We start from the raw sequence: 18,412 nt of genomic DNA, 5'->3' as shown, positions 1-18,412 counted from the left end.
AGGATACCCAAGTCTTCTTCACATGTGCTGTTGCTTAGTTCTATTCCTCCCATTTTGTAGATGTCAGAATGTAGACCTGCTGACAAATTTCCTATAACACGCTTTTCTTCCTGAATATCCCTCCATCTATACATTTTTTTTCATGTAATAAGCAGGTTAACAACATCTTAATTATTAAAAACATATGAGCAGAACATATGTAAAAAAAAAAAAGGCAAGAAGCGTAAATTGGAATAAATACTAGAATCGTTATATCTTATTGAAAATTGAGTCTAAATTTTCAGTCCTAATGGTTCTGGTGCATCAGTATAAATTATCTAAAGTTCTTCTCTTTGTTGCAAGAGCGTATGATTATGTATTCCGGGTTTGCCTGTCATTATATGCTTTAAGTGTAACCGCCGTTTTAATTTTCATTTGCTAAATCAATAGTATATATGAAAATAAGCAACTTTTTTATCTGTGGAAAACATGGATAGAACTCGTTCATGAAAAATTAACATGTGAATGATCCCTAAATCATCTGTATTTAGCTTTCTTGAAGTTCCAGGGTTTTGTGTTTTCCATAACCATGTATATTTACCCATACTGACTCTACTGTTGCAGCTCCCCACAATGTTATCATTGAGCACGGGACTTAACAAAACTACACACCCCTCCACCGTTTTTGTCCTTCCTGTCCATTTTAAATGTAGTGTAACTTTCTATGTTTAGCATATATCCATGGCTCTCATCAAGCCAGGTTTCTGTATTGCCCACCACATCATAATCTGTGGCTGACCCAAGAGTCCTCATTTCATTCCTCATTTCATTCATCTTGTTTGCAAGACTTTTTGCATTTACAGCAGACATTTAATACTATTAATTAACACATTTGTCCTAATATACCATTGGTGCGTACCACTTCAAAATACACTGCTCAAAAAAATAAAGGGAAAACTAAAAACCACATCCTAGATGTCACTGAATGAAATATTCCAGTTGTAAATATTTATTCATTACATAGTGGAATGTCTTGAGAACAATAAAACCTAAAAATTATCAACATAAATCACAACTAATATCCCACGGAGGTCTGGAGTTGGAACTGCTGACACACTCCAGCCACATGAGGTCTGGCATTGTCCTGCATTAGGAGGAACCCAGGGGCAACCGCAGGAGCATATGGTCTCACATGGGGTCTGAGGATCTCATCTCGGTACCTAATGGCAGTCAGGCTACCCCTGGTGAGCACATGGAGGACTGTACAGCCCTCCAAAGAAATACCACCCCACACCATTACTGACCCACTGCCAAACCGGTCCTGCTGAAGGATGTTGCAGGCAGCAGATCACTCTCCACGGCGTCTCCAGACTCTGTCACGTCTGTCACATGTGCTCAGTGTGAACCTGCTTTCATCTGTGAAGAGCACAGGGCGCCAGTGGTGAATTTGCCAATCCTGGTGTTCTGTGGGAAATGCCAAGCGTCCTGCACAGTGTTGTGCTGTAAGCACAACCCCCATCTTTGGACGTCGGGCACTCAGACCATCCTCATGGAGTTGGTTTCTAAACGTTTATGCAGACACATGCACATTTTTGGCCTGCTGGAGATCATTTTGCAGGGCTCTGGTAGTGCTCCTCCTGTTCCTCCTTGCACAAAGGCTGAGGTGGTGGTCCTGCTGCTGGGTTGTTGCCCTCCTGTGGCCCCTCCACATCTCCTGGTGTACTGGCCTGTCTTCTGGTAGCGCCTCCAGCCTCTGGACACTACGCTGACACAGCAAACCTTCTTGCCACAGCTCGCATTGATGTGCCATCCTGGATGAGCTGCACTACCTCAGCCACTTGTGTGGGTTGTAGAGTCCGTCTCATGCTACCACGAGTGTGAAAGCACAACCAACATTCAAAAGTGACCAAAACATCAGCCAGAAAGCATTGGTACTGAGATGTGGTCTGTGGTCCCCACCTGCAGAACCGCTCCTTTATTGAGTGTGTCTTGATAATTGCCAATAATTTCCATCTCTTGTCTATTCCATTTGCACAACAGCATGTGAAATTGATTGTCAAACAGTGTTGCTTCCTAAGTGGACAGTTTGATTTCATAGACGTTTGATTTATTGGAGTTATATTATGTTGTTTAAGTGTTCCCTTTATTTTTTGAGCAGTGTATATAGAGCGTCACAACCTAAGAACTGAGCCTCACAAGCAAGAAGAGACATATGCTCAAATATGTTAAAATGTTTCTTTTTATTTGAAAAATATTTAAACCATGTTCCAGAAAAGAACAGAGAAAACCTGAATTATCACACAAGATATCGAAGGAGATCCCTAGTAAAACAATGTGCAGGACAGAGGTTTTTCTTCTGATGTCAGTCAAATGTAATAATATGTGCCAAACTTTAAAGTGCAGCATAGATCCTTATTATATGCAGTTATTACTGTTTAAATATAGAGTGTTGCAATGAAAAGCAAAATCTATGTGGATTTTAAATAAAGTACAAATGGAAAGCAGCATGATGCAAAGTGCCTAGTGCAGTCATAGATTTTACATTGAAGTTATTGACAATTGAAATGCAGCAAAGAAAGGATCATGTGAACTTACAGTTTAATCATGGGATCATATCCACCTGCTGTGTGTGCTGTGTGCTGTGCCTGCTCGATCTTTTTCACGGCGTATGATCACTGCCCCAATTGAAAATCAATGGGTACCGCAAAAACAACAGAAGTTGTTTTTTGCGGTGCACCGTCACTTGCGGTTTTGCGGAATGCCGTTTATTTTTTCAAAAACTTCTTCCATAGTATTGGAAAACTGAAAAACGGCGATCCACAATTTTTTTGCGGTCCGTTATTGTGGCAGACCGCCTTTTTTGTGGCGATACGGCCTGCAAAAAAGGCTGCAAAAAAACACGGCAAGTGTAAAAGTAGCCTAATGCGGGTCCTTCCCCCTGCCGCCATCACATGCCTATTCCCAACCTGTCACCTCACTATACCCTGGCTAGGGCACTGCCTGGCAAGTCTCACTACTGCAGATGGTATCACCACAGGGGTAGTGACAAGCACGAGACAGGCAAGGAAAGGTACAATGAAAAATTTAGCTCAAGAATCTTCTGCAAGCTCCACACATCAGAGGATACGGAACGTGGACCTCAAGCAGCTGATACACTGATTGCAGCAGAGCGCTCCCAACTCCTTAGGCTGGTCTCCAGAGAAAAACTCTACTACCAACAGTCAGCTGATGCATCATGTGGCTATTTAAAGGATAGTGGGAGTGGTCACCACAAACATCAGCTGACCAGCAACACAGCAGCTGCCAGCACGGAAACTGACATTAACTCTTGCTGGCCCAAAAGTAAAAACCACATTTATATTAAAGCAGAACCAGAGCTGTCACAGCTCCAAAAATGAGTTGTGACAGGCGTTAACAAGAGGAAAGAGAGGTCTTCTTAAATATACAATACTGACTTCCGGTTCCGGCGCTTGGAGCCTATCCCCATGATGTTGCTCTGTTAGTACCCGCATGCGCAACTTGTGTTACTCGATTACTTCCGTTTTGATGCACCTGGAGCAATATGCATGCCACACTTGCTTTCCAAGTGCCAAACCAGAAGTCAGTATTTGACCTGTGAGCAGCCGGCAAGCACTTCATGCACCGCTCTCTTTCACAGCAACTCTACACTGCTTCATACGCGACAATTGCACAATGGTCACCTATGTTTATTTAAGAAGCCCTCCCTTTCCTCTTGCTGACGTCCATTGGAAGAAGCACTGGCGAAATGGTGTTATCGGGGTTGCTACAAACAACAGGTGGATATGATCCCATGATACCACTCTATATTTAGACAGTAATAACTGGATATGATAGGTATCTGCATTGCACTATAAAGTTTGGTACATATTGTTTCTTTTGACTCAGAGTATCTAAATTGTAGCATTAGACATCAGAAGAAAAACCTCTGTCTTACACATTGTTTTACTAGGTAGCTCCTTCCATATCTTGTTTGATAGCTCAGGTTTTCCCATTTTTTTTATTGAACATGTTTTAATATATTTTTCAATTAATAAGAAACATTTTAACATATCTCGAGCCTATGTCTCTTCTTGCCTGTGAGCCTCGGTTCTCAGGTTGTGGAGTTGTATTTATTATTATTAGCAGATTTATTACTCCGAATTACGTCCTACTTGCCTTGCTAGTCGCAGTCCCCTTTAACCCCATACTGTTTCCCACTCCCCAACTGCTCATGCCATCCTGTTTTTTTGTACAGCTACCCTTCATCCCACACATCCTAATTTAAAGGGAACCTGTCACCCCCAAAATCGAAGTTGAGCTAAGCCCAGCATTCTGTAATGCCGTAGATAAGCCCCCGATGTATCCTGAAAGATGAGAAAAAGAGGTTAGATTATACTCACCCAGGAGCGGTCCCGCTGCGGTCCGGTCCGATGGGCATCGCGGTCCGGTCCGGGGCCTCCTATCTTCATAGGATGACGTCCTCTTCTTGTCTTCACCCTGCGGCTCTGGCGCAGGCGTACTTTGTCTGCCCTGTTGAGGGCAGAGCAAAGTACTGCAGTGCGCAGGCGCCGGGCCACTCTGACCTTTCCCGGTGCCTGCGCACTGCAGTACTTTGCTCTGCCCTCAACAGGGCAGACAAAGTACGCCTGCGCCGGCGCCGCAGCGTGAAGTCAAGAAGAGGACATCATCGTAAGAAGATGGGAGGCCCTGGACCGGACCGCGACGCCCGTCGGATCTGACCGCCCCCCCAGGTGAGCATAATCTAACCCCTTTTTTTCATCTTTCAGGTTACATTGGGGGCTTATCTACAGCATTCCAGAATGCTGTAGATAAGCCCCTGATGCCGGTGGGCTTAGCTCAACTTCGATTTTGGGGGCGACAGGTTCCCTTTAACAATATTGTAAATTGCGTAACATGACTACAAGATGTCCGACATTTGAACTTTAAAACGCCTTATTTTACCCTATTTTTCTGAACATTGAAAAGAAGAAAATATAACCACAGTATTCATCAGCTGGTTTTGTCTTCCAGGTTTTTGCAGCCTGTGCAGAAAATTGACATGAACCTTACTGACCTCTTAGGAGAGCTTCAACGAGATCCATGGCCTGTGCCACAAGGAAAGAGACCACTAAGATCATCAGGTGTTGCCCTTTCCATAGCAGTGGGACTTCTTGAGGTTAGTATTGGTGTCACAGCCGGTTTTATCCTTTTCGCCAAATCATTTTTTTCTATCACATTCCAGGAGCCATAACTTCTTTATTTTTTCAGCGATATAGACATAGGAGGGATTAGTTTTTTTTCAGGATGAGCTGTTTTTGTGAGTCTTCTCATTTTTGGGTTGCTTAAAACTTATTAGCAAACTTTTCAGAACTTTTGATGGGAAGGAATCCTTATATATTATTTCTAAGCACTCTTTTTCAGTGATTACTTTGTATCTCCTTTCATACTGCACCCACACACACACATGATACACCATTTGAAAGGTAAACTTGCCCCTTCAGCAAGAAAATAGACAAACAAACCACACATCCACGATGTGATCACAAAATACAGTTTAAAGATTAATTTTCATAAACCTGCAATAAGGAAAAATGACCTGCAGGTGGCACCACACTACCCCAAAGCACACTACCACAGAGTTGCTTACAGACATCACAAACAAATCCTAACATTTGCCTTGGGGGGTTTCCAGCTTGCTGAACTCCTTGCCCAGCCGATTTCAGGCACATTGGAGTATTGCACACTTCACTGCAGGTGAGTCACATATTCAAACACTTTTGTAAACATGCATTGCCTATTCAATTGCACACCTGCTCCGTTTATACTCCACCGACACATACAAATGATACACCATTTCAAAGGTCAAATTACCTGCAGGTGGCATTTGCCTTGGGGTCTTTCCAGCTTGCCCAGCCTATTTCAGGCAAATTCGAGGATTGCACACTTCACTGCAGGCGAGTCACATATGCAAACACATTTGTAAACATGCACTGCTTTTTCAGTGATTACTTCGCCCCGCATACATAAATAGTACACCATTGGAAAGGTAAACTTGCCCCCTTCATCAAGAAAAGACACAAACAAACCACACATTCACGATTTGATCAATAAATACAGTTTAAACATTCTTTTGAGAAACCTGCAGAAAAAAACAATAACCTGCAGGTGGCGCCACAACCTCAAGTTGCTCTGTTTATACTCCACCGACACACACAAATGATACACCATTTTAATGGTCAAATTACCTTCAGGTGGCATATGCCTTGGGGTCTTTCCTGTTGTGAATTCTGTTGTCAAGCTCCCTCCTGTGGTCATGAATGGTACTTCGGCTGGTTCTGTCCATGGGCTTCCTCTGGTGGTTGTGAGTGTGGCTGCGGCTTCTGAGTTTCCTTCCACAGGTGACGAGGTTAATTTGTTAGCTAGCTGCTCTATTTAACTCCACTTAGATCTTTGCTCCATGCCACCTGTCAATGTTCCAGTATTGGTCTAGTTCACTCCTGGATCGTTCTTGTGACCGGTCTTCCCAGCAGAAGCTAAGTTCCTGCTTGTTTTTCTCTGTTTGCTATTTTTCTGTCCAGCTTGCTATTTTGATTTTTGTCTTGCTTGCTGGAAGCTCTGGGATGCAGAGGGAGCGCCTCCGCACCGTGAGTCGGTGCGGAGGGTCTTTTGCGCCCTCTGCGTGGTCTTTTTGTAGTTTTTTGTGCTGACCGCAAAGTTACCTTTCCTATCCTCAATCTGTTCAGTAAGTCGGGCCTCACTTTGCTAAATCTATTTCATCTCTGTGTTTGTAATTTTCATCTTTACTCACAGTCATTATATGTGGGGGGCTGCCTTTTCCTTTGGGGAATTTCTCTGAGGCAAGGTAGGCTTTATATTTCTATCTTTATGGCTAGCTAGTTTCTTAGGCTGTGACGAGTTGCATAGGGAGCGTTAGGAGCAATCCACGGCTATTTCTAGTGTGTGTGATAGGATTAGGGATTGCGGTCAGCAGAGTTCCCACGTCTCAGAGCTCGTCCTATATTATTAGTAACTATCAGGTCATTCCGTGTGCTCTTAACCACCAGGTCCATTATTGTCCTAACCACCAGGTCATAACACTTTCCATCTTGTCGAAGTGCTTGCCCATCCTATTTCAGGCTAATTCGAGGATTGCACACTTCACTGCAGGTGACTCACATATGCAAACACATTTGTAAACATGCACTGCTTTTTCAGTGATTACTTCGCCCCACACACACAAATGGTGAGTCACATATGCAAACGCATTTGTAAAAATGCACTGCTTTTTCGGTGATTACTTTGCCTCACACACACAAATAATACACCATTTGAAAGGTAAACTTGCCCCCTCCAGCAAGAAAAGACACAAACAAACCACACATTCATGATTTGATCAATAAATACAGTTTAAACATTCATTTTCAGAAAGCTGCAGAAAAAAACAATAACCTGCAGGTATCACCACAACCTCAAGACATTTTTTTAGCCTCTACTTATCAAACCAATTTATTGTATTATGTATTACCAATCTACATATATAAATACCTCTCTGTGTTCATCATCTCATTAAATACATTTACATTTGACCATCTTGATTTTCCTGAAATTGCCTGAGCCCCCTGACAACCAATGTGCGAAAATTTCACACTGGCCAACTAGTATAAATAAAACAACAATTCTGCCTTTTTTTTGCATTTCAAAATTTCTGCTACTGTCTGTGTTACACAACTAGAGTGCTAATATTCAATTCAGTTAAATTTATTCTTTATTGCTTTTTTACAATTTATGCACTTTTGAAAAAAAAAATCATTTTTTTGTGTTGCCATTATCTGAGAGCCATAAGTTTTACAATTTTCTATTAATGTAGCTGTATGAACACGGTTATCGTGGGCCTCAGGCGAATGGGTCTCAGTGGGCCCCTTTAACACATATCACAATTCATGATGCACAGATACAGCAGAGAAATATAAGTATAGTACAATGCTAAAGATTTCATTTCTTACATTATACGAGTGATATCTATTGTAAATTCTACAATAGCTCAGAAACCAATGAATCCTCGCAATGCACAATGCGTGCCCTGGGGGGATTCAAAATTTTTCATTTTAGACCGGACAGTATAGTCCTCCATACAGTATTATGTGCACCACATAGTCCTCCATACAGTATTACAGCTTAGCATACAGTTCTCCATACAGTATTACAGCATGCCTGGTCTTGACATCGGCCCTGTGTATGAACGCTGATTTTTGGTGACTTTCGATTGCTTTTCAGTAACTCTTTGTGAGGCAAAAAGAACAAAAAAAAACCAATTCTGATTTTCATTCCTAGCTTTTAGGACTCATTCATATATACAATTTTTTTTGTGCGAGAGAAAATTGGACCTATTATTCTGATCAGACATTGATTAGGGTTTTGAGAAATAAAAAAAAAAAAATCTCCACCTTCTCCATTCTGATTGTGAAAATTGAACTGCACTCGGATGTCAGCCGAGTGAAGTCTGATATTTTTCGTGCACCCATTGACTTGCATTGCCGATTTTGATCCGACACTGAAATCAAAATTGAACATGTTTCCGACATTTTCTGCTGACCACTTGGTCCGAGGAAAAAAATTGGACATGTGAATGACCCCACAGACTACCACAGGTACAAGTGCTATCCATGAAAAACACAGATAGCACTTAGAAACAAAAATCAGACATCTACAGTCATGGCCAAAAGTATTGACACCCCTGCAATTCTGTCAGATAATACTCATTTTCTTCCTGAAAATGATTGCAAACACAAATTCTTTGGTTTTATTATCTTCATTTAATTCGTCTTAAATGAAAAAGCACAAAAGAGAATGAAGCAAAAAGCAAAACATTGATCATTTCACACAAAACTCCAAAATGGGCCAGACAAAAGTATTGGCACCCTCAGCCTAATACTTGGTTGCACAACCTTTAGCCAAAATAACTGTGACCAACCGCTTCCGGTAACCATCAATGAGTTTCTTACAATGCTCTGCTGGAATTTTAGACCATTCTTCTTTGGCAAACTGCTCCAGGTCCCTGATATATGAAGGGTGCCTTCTCCAAACTGCCATTTTTAGATCTCTCCACAGGTGTTCTATGGGATTCAGGTCTGGACTCATTGCTGGCCACCATAGAAGTCTCCAGTGCTTTCTCTCAAACCATTTTCTAGTGCTTTTTGAAGTGTGTTTTGGGTCATTGTCCTGCTGGAAGACCCATGACCTCTGAGGGAGACCCAGCTTTCTCACACTGGGCCCTACATTATGCTGCAAAATTTGTTGGTAGTCTTCAGACTTCATAATGCCATGCACACGGTCAAGCAGTCCAGTGCCAGAGGCAGCAAAGCAACCCCAAAACATCAGGGAACCTCCGCCATGTTTGACTGTAGGGACAGTGTTCTTTTCTTTGAATGCCTCTTTTTTTCTCCTATAAACTCTATGTTGATGCCTTTGCCCAAAAAGCTCTACTTTTGTCTCATCTGACCAGAGAACATTCTTCCAAAATGTTTTAGGCTTTTTCAGGTAAGTTTTGGCAAACTCCAGCCTGGCTTTTTTATGTCTCTGGGTAAGAAGTGGGGTCTTCCTAGGTCTCCTACCATACAGTCCCTTTTCATTCAGACGCCGACGGATAGTACGGGTTGACACTGTTGTACCCTCGGACTGCAGGGCAGCTTGAACTTGTTTGGATGTTAGTCGAGGTTCTTTATCCAACATCCGCACAATCTTGCATTGAAATCTCTTGTCAATTTTTCTTTTCCGTCCACATCTAGGGAGGTAAGCCACAGTGCCATGGGCTTTAAACTTCTTGATGACAATACGCACGGTAGACACAGGAACATTCAGGTCTTTGGAGATGGACTTGTAGCCTTGAGATTGCTCATGCTTCCTCACAATTTGGTTTCTCAAGTCCTCAGACAGTTCTTTGGTCTTTCTTTTCTCCATGCTCAATGTGGTCCACACAAGGACACAGGACAGAGGTGTGTTTTTTCATTTAAGACAAATTAAATGAAGATAATAATACCAAATAATTTGTGTTTGCAATCATTTTCAGGAAGAAACTGAGTATTATCTGACAGAATTGCAGGGGTGTCAATACTTTTGGCCATGACTGTATATGAGGCCTTACTGATGCCAAACACTTTTTGATTACTGTTTTTCTTTTTTTTTGTTTTCTTTTTTGATAGTAGGCATGACCAAAAACATTAAATCTAGTCATTTTAAATAAGAGCCCTAACATTTTCATTTCTGTGTTCGCAGAGCTGTATGAGAGCTTATTTTTTGCATAATGAGCTGTAATTTTTATTTGTACCATTTTTGGAATATATACAACTTGTTGATCACTTTTTATTAACTTTTTTTTAGCCAAAATTAACAGAAACCTCTATTATGGCATATATCTTCCACATTTTTTTTTAAATGACGCTCCCAGCGTGAGATGAAAAATTATAGTTTTTAGTATGGGTTGTTATGAAAGCAGCAATACCAAACGTGATGATTTTTTGGGAGATTGTTATTTTAACAAATAAATATATATTTTTTGTTAAAAGTGTGATATTCATGTTTTTATTTACCGTAAAAAAAAGTAATAACATTTAAAACATTTTTTTTTCTTTTTCCTTTTAAATTACTGGTTTCACATGGGGAGTTGAAGCTGCGATCCTTTGATCACATTGATAATATACTGTGCGAATTCTGTTATATGGTGCATTACCTAACCTGTCAGTATTTGCCTATCAGGTCCTGCCCCCATCAGGCTCTGATTGGCAAAGGAATATAATATACACAGAGGCCATTATCGGGCCTCCGGTTGCCATAGCAACCCATAGGCTCCCTGCAGTTGTGCTGCGGGGATACCTGTGGACTAGCAAAGGGAACAGTTTACCTTTGCTAAACTCCACACGTCTCTATTGAGTCCCGGGACCATTACTCAGTCCAGTCTGTCCCCATGAAGCAGGAACTCAGCTGTGTATAACATTCGGTTCCAAATGTGGACACCTCCTGAGCCCGTACCGTCATCAGATGTCACTGTATAGCAGATTATGGGAAAATACCTGCAATCTGGACATACTTTTTGTGAAAAGGATTGAAAGCAGTTACATATTTAGTAACTAGGTTTACCTCCCTCGAAAAAGATAAATGAATTGACAAATGGGTGTTAACATTCAATCTGTGAAAACAGTATGTCTCTACACAGACTGAGAATATCAGCACACCTTGGTCAGAATCAAAGTGTTAGGCCTGGTGCCCATGATCCGGAACTAGAAGCGCATTGGACGCAGTGTATGTTCGCTGATTCCAAAGCGCTGACTTCTATTGAACGCAGGTAAATCTGCATGTGTTCAAAGAATCATGTGGATTCATCGCGTTCAATACATTTCTATCGGTCTCCTCAAGAAAAATTGACATGCTGCGGTCTGGAAAGACATGCCACATGTCAGTGTCTGCGAGTGATCCGCGGGTATCTGTAGAGTCATAGTGGACATGGCATTTCTTGAAATCCCATCCACTATGCTGTCTCAGCTGGATGCTGCAGGTTTGATAATATATAAATACTCAGCGTCAAACCCGCAGCAACTCCGGATCTTGGTCACATACCCTAAAGGGACTGTCCCCACTAACAAGGGCAATTCTATCATCCAGTTTTCAATTTACTGCGGGGTGCAAAAGTATTCTCGCCCCTTAGCATTTTTAGTGTTTTGTTACCTCACGACCTGGAATTTTTTTGAGTTTTTGCATCAATTCATGTAAAGAATATGCCTACAACTGTGAACATTTGGTTTTCTTTTTTTTGTGAAGCAAACAACAAAAAGCACAAAATAACTTCAATGTGCACAGCTATTCACCCCTTAAGGTCAGTACTGTGTAGAGCCTCCTTTTGCTGCAAATACAGCTGCAATTTGCTTTGGGTTAGTCTCTCTGAGCTTTCCACATCTTGCTGCTGGGATTTTTACCCACTCTTCAAGGCAAATCTTCTCCAGCTCCTTCAAGTTAGATGATTTCCTCTGGTGAACAGCAATCTTTAAGTCTAACTGTAGAGACATGGGGGTCAGCGAGTGCTCTAGACTGCTAGCCAAAACCTCATGGACCAGGGCTCATCCCACCAAACACCTGCTCTTCTTTTACTGTGGGCGTAATACTACTCAGACAACACAGGGTGAGGGTAAAACCGTGCAGCAAAATTTTATTGAACCACAAAACAGGCAAATAACACATAGAACAGTCCCAGCTAAGTACCCAAGATGGTCTCACCCTTCCACTGATTCGCCAGGATATGAGCAGCTGTGGCTTCAGAGCTTCCAGGGCCAACAACCCCCACCTGTGACGTTCACAGAGAGGAGGTAACAACAAGCTTAGAAAGCTGACAGTCCATTGAGGTAAAATGCCATGTGACCGAAGGGTCACAACCTGGCTTCTCCGAAAATCTCCACGGATCTATTTGACCAGTGGGTCCCAAACCTGGCTTTCCCAAATGTATCCATAGGGCTCAGGTGACCGGTGGGTCCAAATCCTGACCACCCCAAAACGTATCCATAGGATCAGTGATGGTCAATGGAGTAGATCTGTATTCTTTCAACTGGGGCCTAATTCCCCTAAGCTGGCATCCTATGGAATGTCAAATCTGTGTCCATCATGGTGGACCTGTGATCTGGGATCTATCCTGTAGAGCAGGGGTCCCCAACCTGTAGCTCGGGAGCCACATGTGGCTTGCGAGCCCATGATGTGTGGCTCGCGGCTGCCTGCCAGCTTGGTGCATTATCACCAGATGTAAATAACTATTAAGAGCAGATCCCTAAATGGTTAGTTTTGTGTGTAGCTCTGCACAGAAGAGCAGATTTGAATGGGAGTGAGATAGGAAACAGTGGAGCTTGGCATACTGCCTTGGAGAGATTTCAGTGGAAAAGCTTTGGTTGTCATTATACCGATAATGGAGGCTCTCGGTGTCACTACTGAAAGTGGGGGAGGAGCTGGCTGTGGCTCTCGACACTCAGAGCTGAATGTGGCTCACGACCCTCTTTCATAGCTGGATGTGGCTCTCAAGGTCAGAAAGGTTGGGGACCTCTGCTGTAGAGTGTTCCAGACTGTGGTTTTGTAAAGCATCTCTGGTTCTCCGGATTTCTTGATCTCTTGTATGTCTTTTTACAGATGCATATCCCCTTTTTATAGTTCACTTCTGTTGTCCTTCAAGCCGTCATCCACAGGTTAAGGGGAAGCAGATTAATCCCATAAAAAATTACCTTTATTTATATAAGTTAAAATCAATACATAGAAACAGGTACAGAGGGACACGGATATGGACGGTGAAGCACTATGTGGCAGTACATAGAGCAAAGGGCCCAAGGCGACACCCACAGCCGAAGCACACCATATTAAAATATTTCAGGATATCAATCCATAAATATGGGCAAAAGATATAGCAGACACCGGTACTATGACCCGATATCCAGCAGGTAAAGAAATGTAACAGAGCAAAATAACATGCATTACCTGGTATGCTCAGCGATGGGGGACCCAGAGCCCACCCCAACGCATGTTTCGGAGCTACAGACCAGCTCCTTCCTCAGGGGGCGTGGGGGACAAACAAAATCAGCCACCTATATATACAAAGCCAAGCCCGGAGGTAATTACCTCCTTGAAGATGCGACACCTGCAGATGCCGCCGACCGCGGCGCCACCCCCACCCGCCGGAGCCGAAAACACGTGTAAGACACGTGATGCAGCCCCATGCGGCAGCGAGGACGCCGACATCAGCGGCCGTTGCCAACCACGGCGATCACGCCGCCAGCCGGAACTGGAAACACGCGGGCCCACGTGATCCGGTATCCCATGGCGACGGAGACGCCGCTGCCAACAAACTACAGGAGCAGCGCCAGCGCGGACAAAACAGGGAAGTAGGAATGTACAAAGAACAGACAGGGAAAAAAACGGGGCCACAGAGGGAAACATATAGTTATAATAGGACCCACATTGTATAGTGAATTAAATTACGGCGCCTAAAGATCTATAGTTACAAAATCGCCATTGCCCCATTCAATATAATACAAACAAAGGCAGAACATATACAAATACAAATATAAATAAGTATATAACCAATCTAACTGAATCCCACCTGCATACAACAGACAATAAATACAAAAAAGAAAAATAAATGCAAATAATACAAAATACACAAAATTGCAAACAATAAAAAATTATGAAAATACAACTATAGTACCAACATAGATCCACCACTATAAAAAAAAACCAAAAGAAAAAATGTATACAAAAATACATATATAACACCAGACAACACACAGAAACAAATATATATACATATGCATAAAGAAAATATATATGCAGCAGGGCGACAACTGAGCTGATAGATATCCCGCTAGCGTAATGTTATTCAGGTAAATCTTCAACTATCCATAGCAATAGCACCGACTCAGTACAACCTAAATAACGAAAAATAAAAAGAATTGAAAATTAATTTAAAAACAATGTACATGACACTAGTGATAACACCGGAGTAGCCAATATGGGAGATCACAAAAAGGGAGCAAATGAGATATTCTCATTCAATCCATTAGGGTGGATGGTCCGTAACGTCCAGATCCACCTTGTCTCCAATTGCGCCAGAAGTTTAGCGAGGTTACCCCCTCTGATATTAATATGCAAAAGATCAATACCACAGACGCGCAGTTGTGTACTGTCACTTTGGTGGAATTCTCTGAAATGGCGCGACAAGGTCTTAAGGGTGGCCGCGTCCGCGCAGGAGGCTGCCGCCTGTATGCCAAGCACATGCTCACGTACCCGGACCTTCAATTGCCGTGTGGTCAGCCCCACGTAAATCAGGCCACACGGACACGTAGCATAGTATATCACGTAACAAGATATACATGAAATACGTTGTCTAATGGTGAATTGCTTCATACCATCAGAAGTAGCAAATGTGGCACATCTATCGATGTTAGGACAGGCGACACACCTCCCATACGGAACACAGCCGCCCTGCCGCATACCATCTAGGAAAGTAGATGTATTTTTGCCCAGTATAGTGACTACGCGTCAATTGATCTAGCAAATTTTTAGCACGTCTGAACGCAATTGGAGGATTATCGGGGAGGAAGTTTTTAATGATCGGATCAACCTTCAAAATAGGCCAAGCATTTTTAAGGGCCAGGCGTAGCTTCTCGTGCTGGGGGTTATACGATGTAACGAATCTAACTATATTGTTACCGCCAGATTTTTTTGTGGCTTTATTATATAGCAAACTATTACGGTTGGAGTATTTGGCATGGTGGTATGCCCTCTTTACGCTCCGACCGCTATACCCCCTAGAAATGAAGCGTTGTCTCAGTTCCTCCGCTCGTAACTCGAAATCAGCATCAGTAGAACAGATCCGATGGAGCCGGAGGAACTGGCCAACAGGAATAGCTTGGATCATGTGGTACGGATGACAGGAAGAAGCGTGCAACAAGGTGTTGGTGGCCGTTTGCTTACGAAAAATATCTGTCTGGAGTAGGCCCAGTCCGTCCTTACGGATGGTAACATTGAGAAAATCAATTCTCTCAGAATCCCACACTGGGGTAAGACATATGTTAAGATCGTTGCTGTTCAGAGAGGAGATAAATTGCGCAAGGTCGATGGCGGTGCCCTGCCAGACAAAGAAGATATCGTCACTGTATTGCGTCCATAAAAGGACGCGATCCACCGACCCCTGTTTGTCCGTCAGGAAGAGATCCCTCTCCCACAGCCCCAGGAACAGGTTAGCATAGGCTGGCGCAAAGGCCGCACCCATAGCTGTACCCTGGAGCTGTAGGTAGAAGGATCCCTTAAACACAAAAAAGTTGTGTGTAAGGGTGAACTCCAATAACTCCAGGATGAGTTCCCTCAGGGCTGTAGAAAGCATAGATGTACTAAGAAAAAATCTAACAGCACGAAGCCCATCACAGTGGCGAATATTGGTATAGAGGGACTCAACATCAACTGAAGCCAGAAGAGTATCACCCCCTAAGCACAAGCCGTCGACCCTACGCAATAAATCCCCAGTATCCCTCAGGAAGGAAGGAAGATTGAGCACTAAAGGCTGCAGATGGTAATCGATCCACCTATTCACTTGTTCCAGAAAGTTCCCCCTCCCAGATACAATAGGTCGGCCGGGTGGTGACTTGATATCCTTATGGATCTTAGGAAGGAGATATAGTGTGGGGATTGTGGGTTCCTTAAATTGTAGTGCCGAAGCCAGATCCTTGGTGACAATGTCGTTGTCCAATGCTTTTTTAAGAATTAACTCCAATTTTGCACTGAATGCCGAGAGGGGGTTGTATGTAAGTTTTTTTGTAACATACAGCGTTATTAAGCTGGCGAAACGCCTCCCTCTCATACATCACTTTAGGCCACACAATGACATTGCCACCCTTATCTGCCGGCTTCAGCACTACATCCGGAAGATTTTGAAGATATTTGAACCGGATTCTTTCCTCCCTAGTCAAATTATCCCCTCCACCATATTTAGGAATCTTCAAAAATTCCTCGGTCACCACCCGTACGAATAAATCAATACTGGGACAAGACACAAACGGGGGAACTTAGTGGACCGTGGGCGGATACATGGAGGAACCTTACCTCCTTTGTTATCGTGCTCGAGTGCCAGTTCTTCCAAAATTCTTATGGCCTCTTGTTCCTCCTCTGTAGGGAAAAGACAGTGTAATCCATCATTATAGAAATATATTTTGAACATCAACGATCTCGCAAAAATGTGTAGATCTTTTACCACAGAAAAAGTGTCAAACCCCGGTGTGCGGCCCAGTCACTGCTCCTCTGGAGGAAAGAGAGGTTTAAGATTGAGCTGCAGACTAGAAATACGCCATTAAACTCGCTATTTGGTAACTCAATATTTCCCCCGGGTCTCAATTCCCAATCCTTCTCATGGTGGATCCTGAGAGGAATAACCACTATAAAACATCTCTGCTCCCCGTTTAACATAATCCTATCTAAACAGGAGTTTATTCAAAAATACGAACCGCCAGTCCGACAGGCATTTCGTATTAATCAAGTCTTTGATTTAGCTAGAAAGAGTGCAACGAATGAGAGGCCTTTCCGAGTAACTGGGTTCGAGCAGAAGTGCTTAACCGACCCACTGGGAGGAGGGGTCATTTCTTATTTATACTCATCCTTCACCAATACAAAGGAGGAAAAGAAACATAGATTTATGCAACAATAGGAGGAGGACCTGGGGTTTAATATCTCACTGGAAGAATGGCAAAACTGTTGTGGTGCTTTATCGAGAGGGTCCCACCAGGTATCCCTGGTTGAGACTTCCCTCAAAGTCTTACATAGAACATACTTGGTCCCTACGAGACTGCATACCATATATCCTCAGGTTTCTGATAAATGTTTTAGAGGCTGTGATGCACCAGGAGATATGGGTCATATATGGTGCTCAGGAAGGATATAATGGAACTAGAGAGAGTACAAAGGAGGGCAACAAAATTAATAAAGGGGATGGGAGAACTACAATACCCAGATAGATTAGCGAAATTAGGATTATTTAGTCTAGAAAAAAGACGACTGAGGGGCGATCTAATAACCATGCATAAGTATATAAGGGGACAATACAAATATCTCGCTGAGGATCTGTTTATACCAAGGAAGGTGACGGGCACAAGGGGGCATTCCTTGCGTCTGGAGGAAAGAAGGTTTTTCCACCAACATAGAAGAGGATTCTTTACTGTTAGGGCAGTGAGAATCTGGAATTGCTTGCCTGAGGAGGTGGTGATGGCGAACTCAGTCGAGGGGTTCAAGAGAGGCCTGGATGTCTTCCTGGAGCAGAACAATATTGTATCATACAATTATTAGGTTCTGTAGAAGGACGTAGATCTGGGTATTTATTATGATGGAATATAGGCTGAACTGGATGGACAAATGTCTTTTTTCGGCCTTACTAACTATGTAACTATGTTACTATGTCACTATGGTGGTCCTGCCCAGCGGCGACCGATCTGTGGGGGGAGGTAAAGCTTCTGGTGGAAAGGATGCATGGAAAAGAGATATCAATGAGCCCAATGACTTTCCTGCTGGGCTTAAAACCGAAGGGACTGCCCAAAAACCTATATAAACTGGTGGTCATGCTGGGAATGGCGACCAAAATACACATTGCGTCAAAGTGGAAGTCTCCTTTGCTCTCGATTTCTCAGGTTAAAGATAGGATGAACACCATCATGATTTACGAGCGCATTCAAGCGACAAGGACAGATAACTGGAACTCCTTTTTCCAGATTTGGTCGCCATGGCTGGAACTATACCCGGATGATCAAGTGAGGAGGGCTCTCACCCTATCTCCATGACGAGTTACCTCTTTTTGGACTTTGTGGCGGTATGGGGGCACAAGGGGGGCCGGTGCTGGGGCTGGACCAACATTTGTTGTCACAGGGAAAAA

General features: G+C 43.0%; 1 protein-coding gene across 1 annotated transcript in view; it reads left to right on the top strand.

Moving 5' to 3' along the window:
* Positions 1-18,412, top strand: part of LOC138642474 (protein transport protein Sec23A) — a 354,941-nt gene that overhangs the window by 80,020 nt on the left and 256,509 nt on the right. The window contains exon 7 of the mRNA XM_069730653.1: positions 5,011-5,155. Within this exon, the coding sequence (XP_069586754.1) occupies positions 5,011-5,155 (145 nt within the window). The remainder of the gene's footprint in view (positions 1-5,010; positions 5,156-18,412) is intronic.

This window comes from Ranitomeya imitator, chromosome 1 (assembly GCF_032444005.1).
Source record: "Ranitomeya imitator isolate aRanImi1 chromosome 1, aRanImi1.pri, whole genome shotgun sequence".
NCBI classification, from domain to species: Eukaryota; Metazoa; Chordata; class Amphibia; order Anura; family Dendrobatidae; genus Ranitomeya; species Ranitomeya imitator.
The sequence above is the reverse complement of the archived record's forward strand: the minus strand, read 5'-3'. Positions and strand labels throughout refer to the sequence as shown.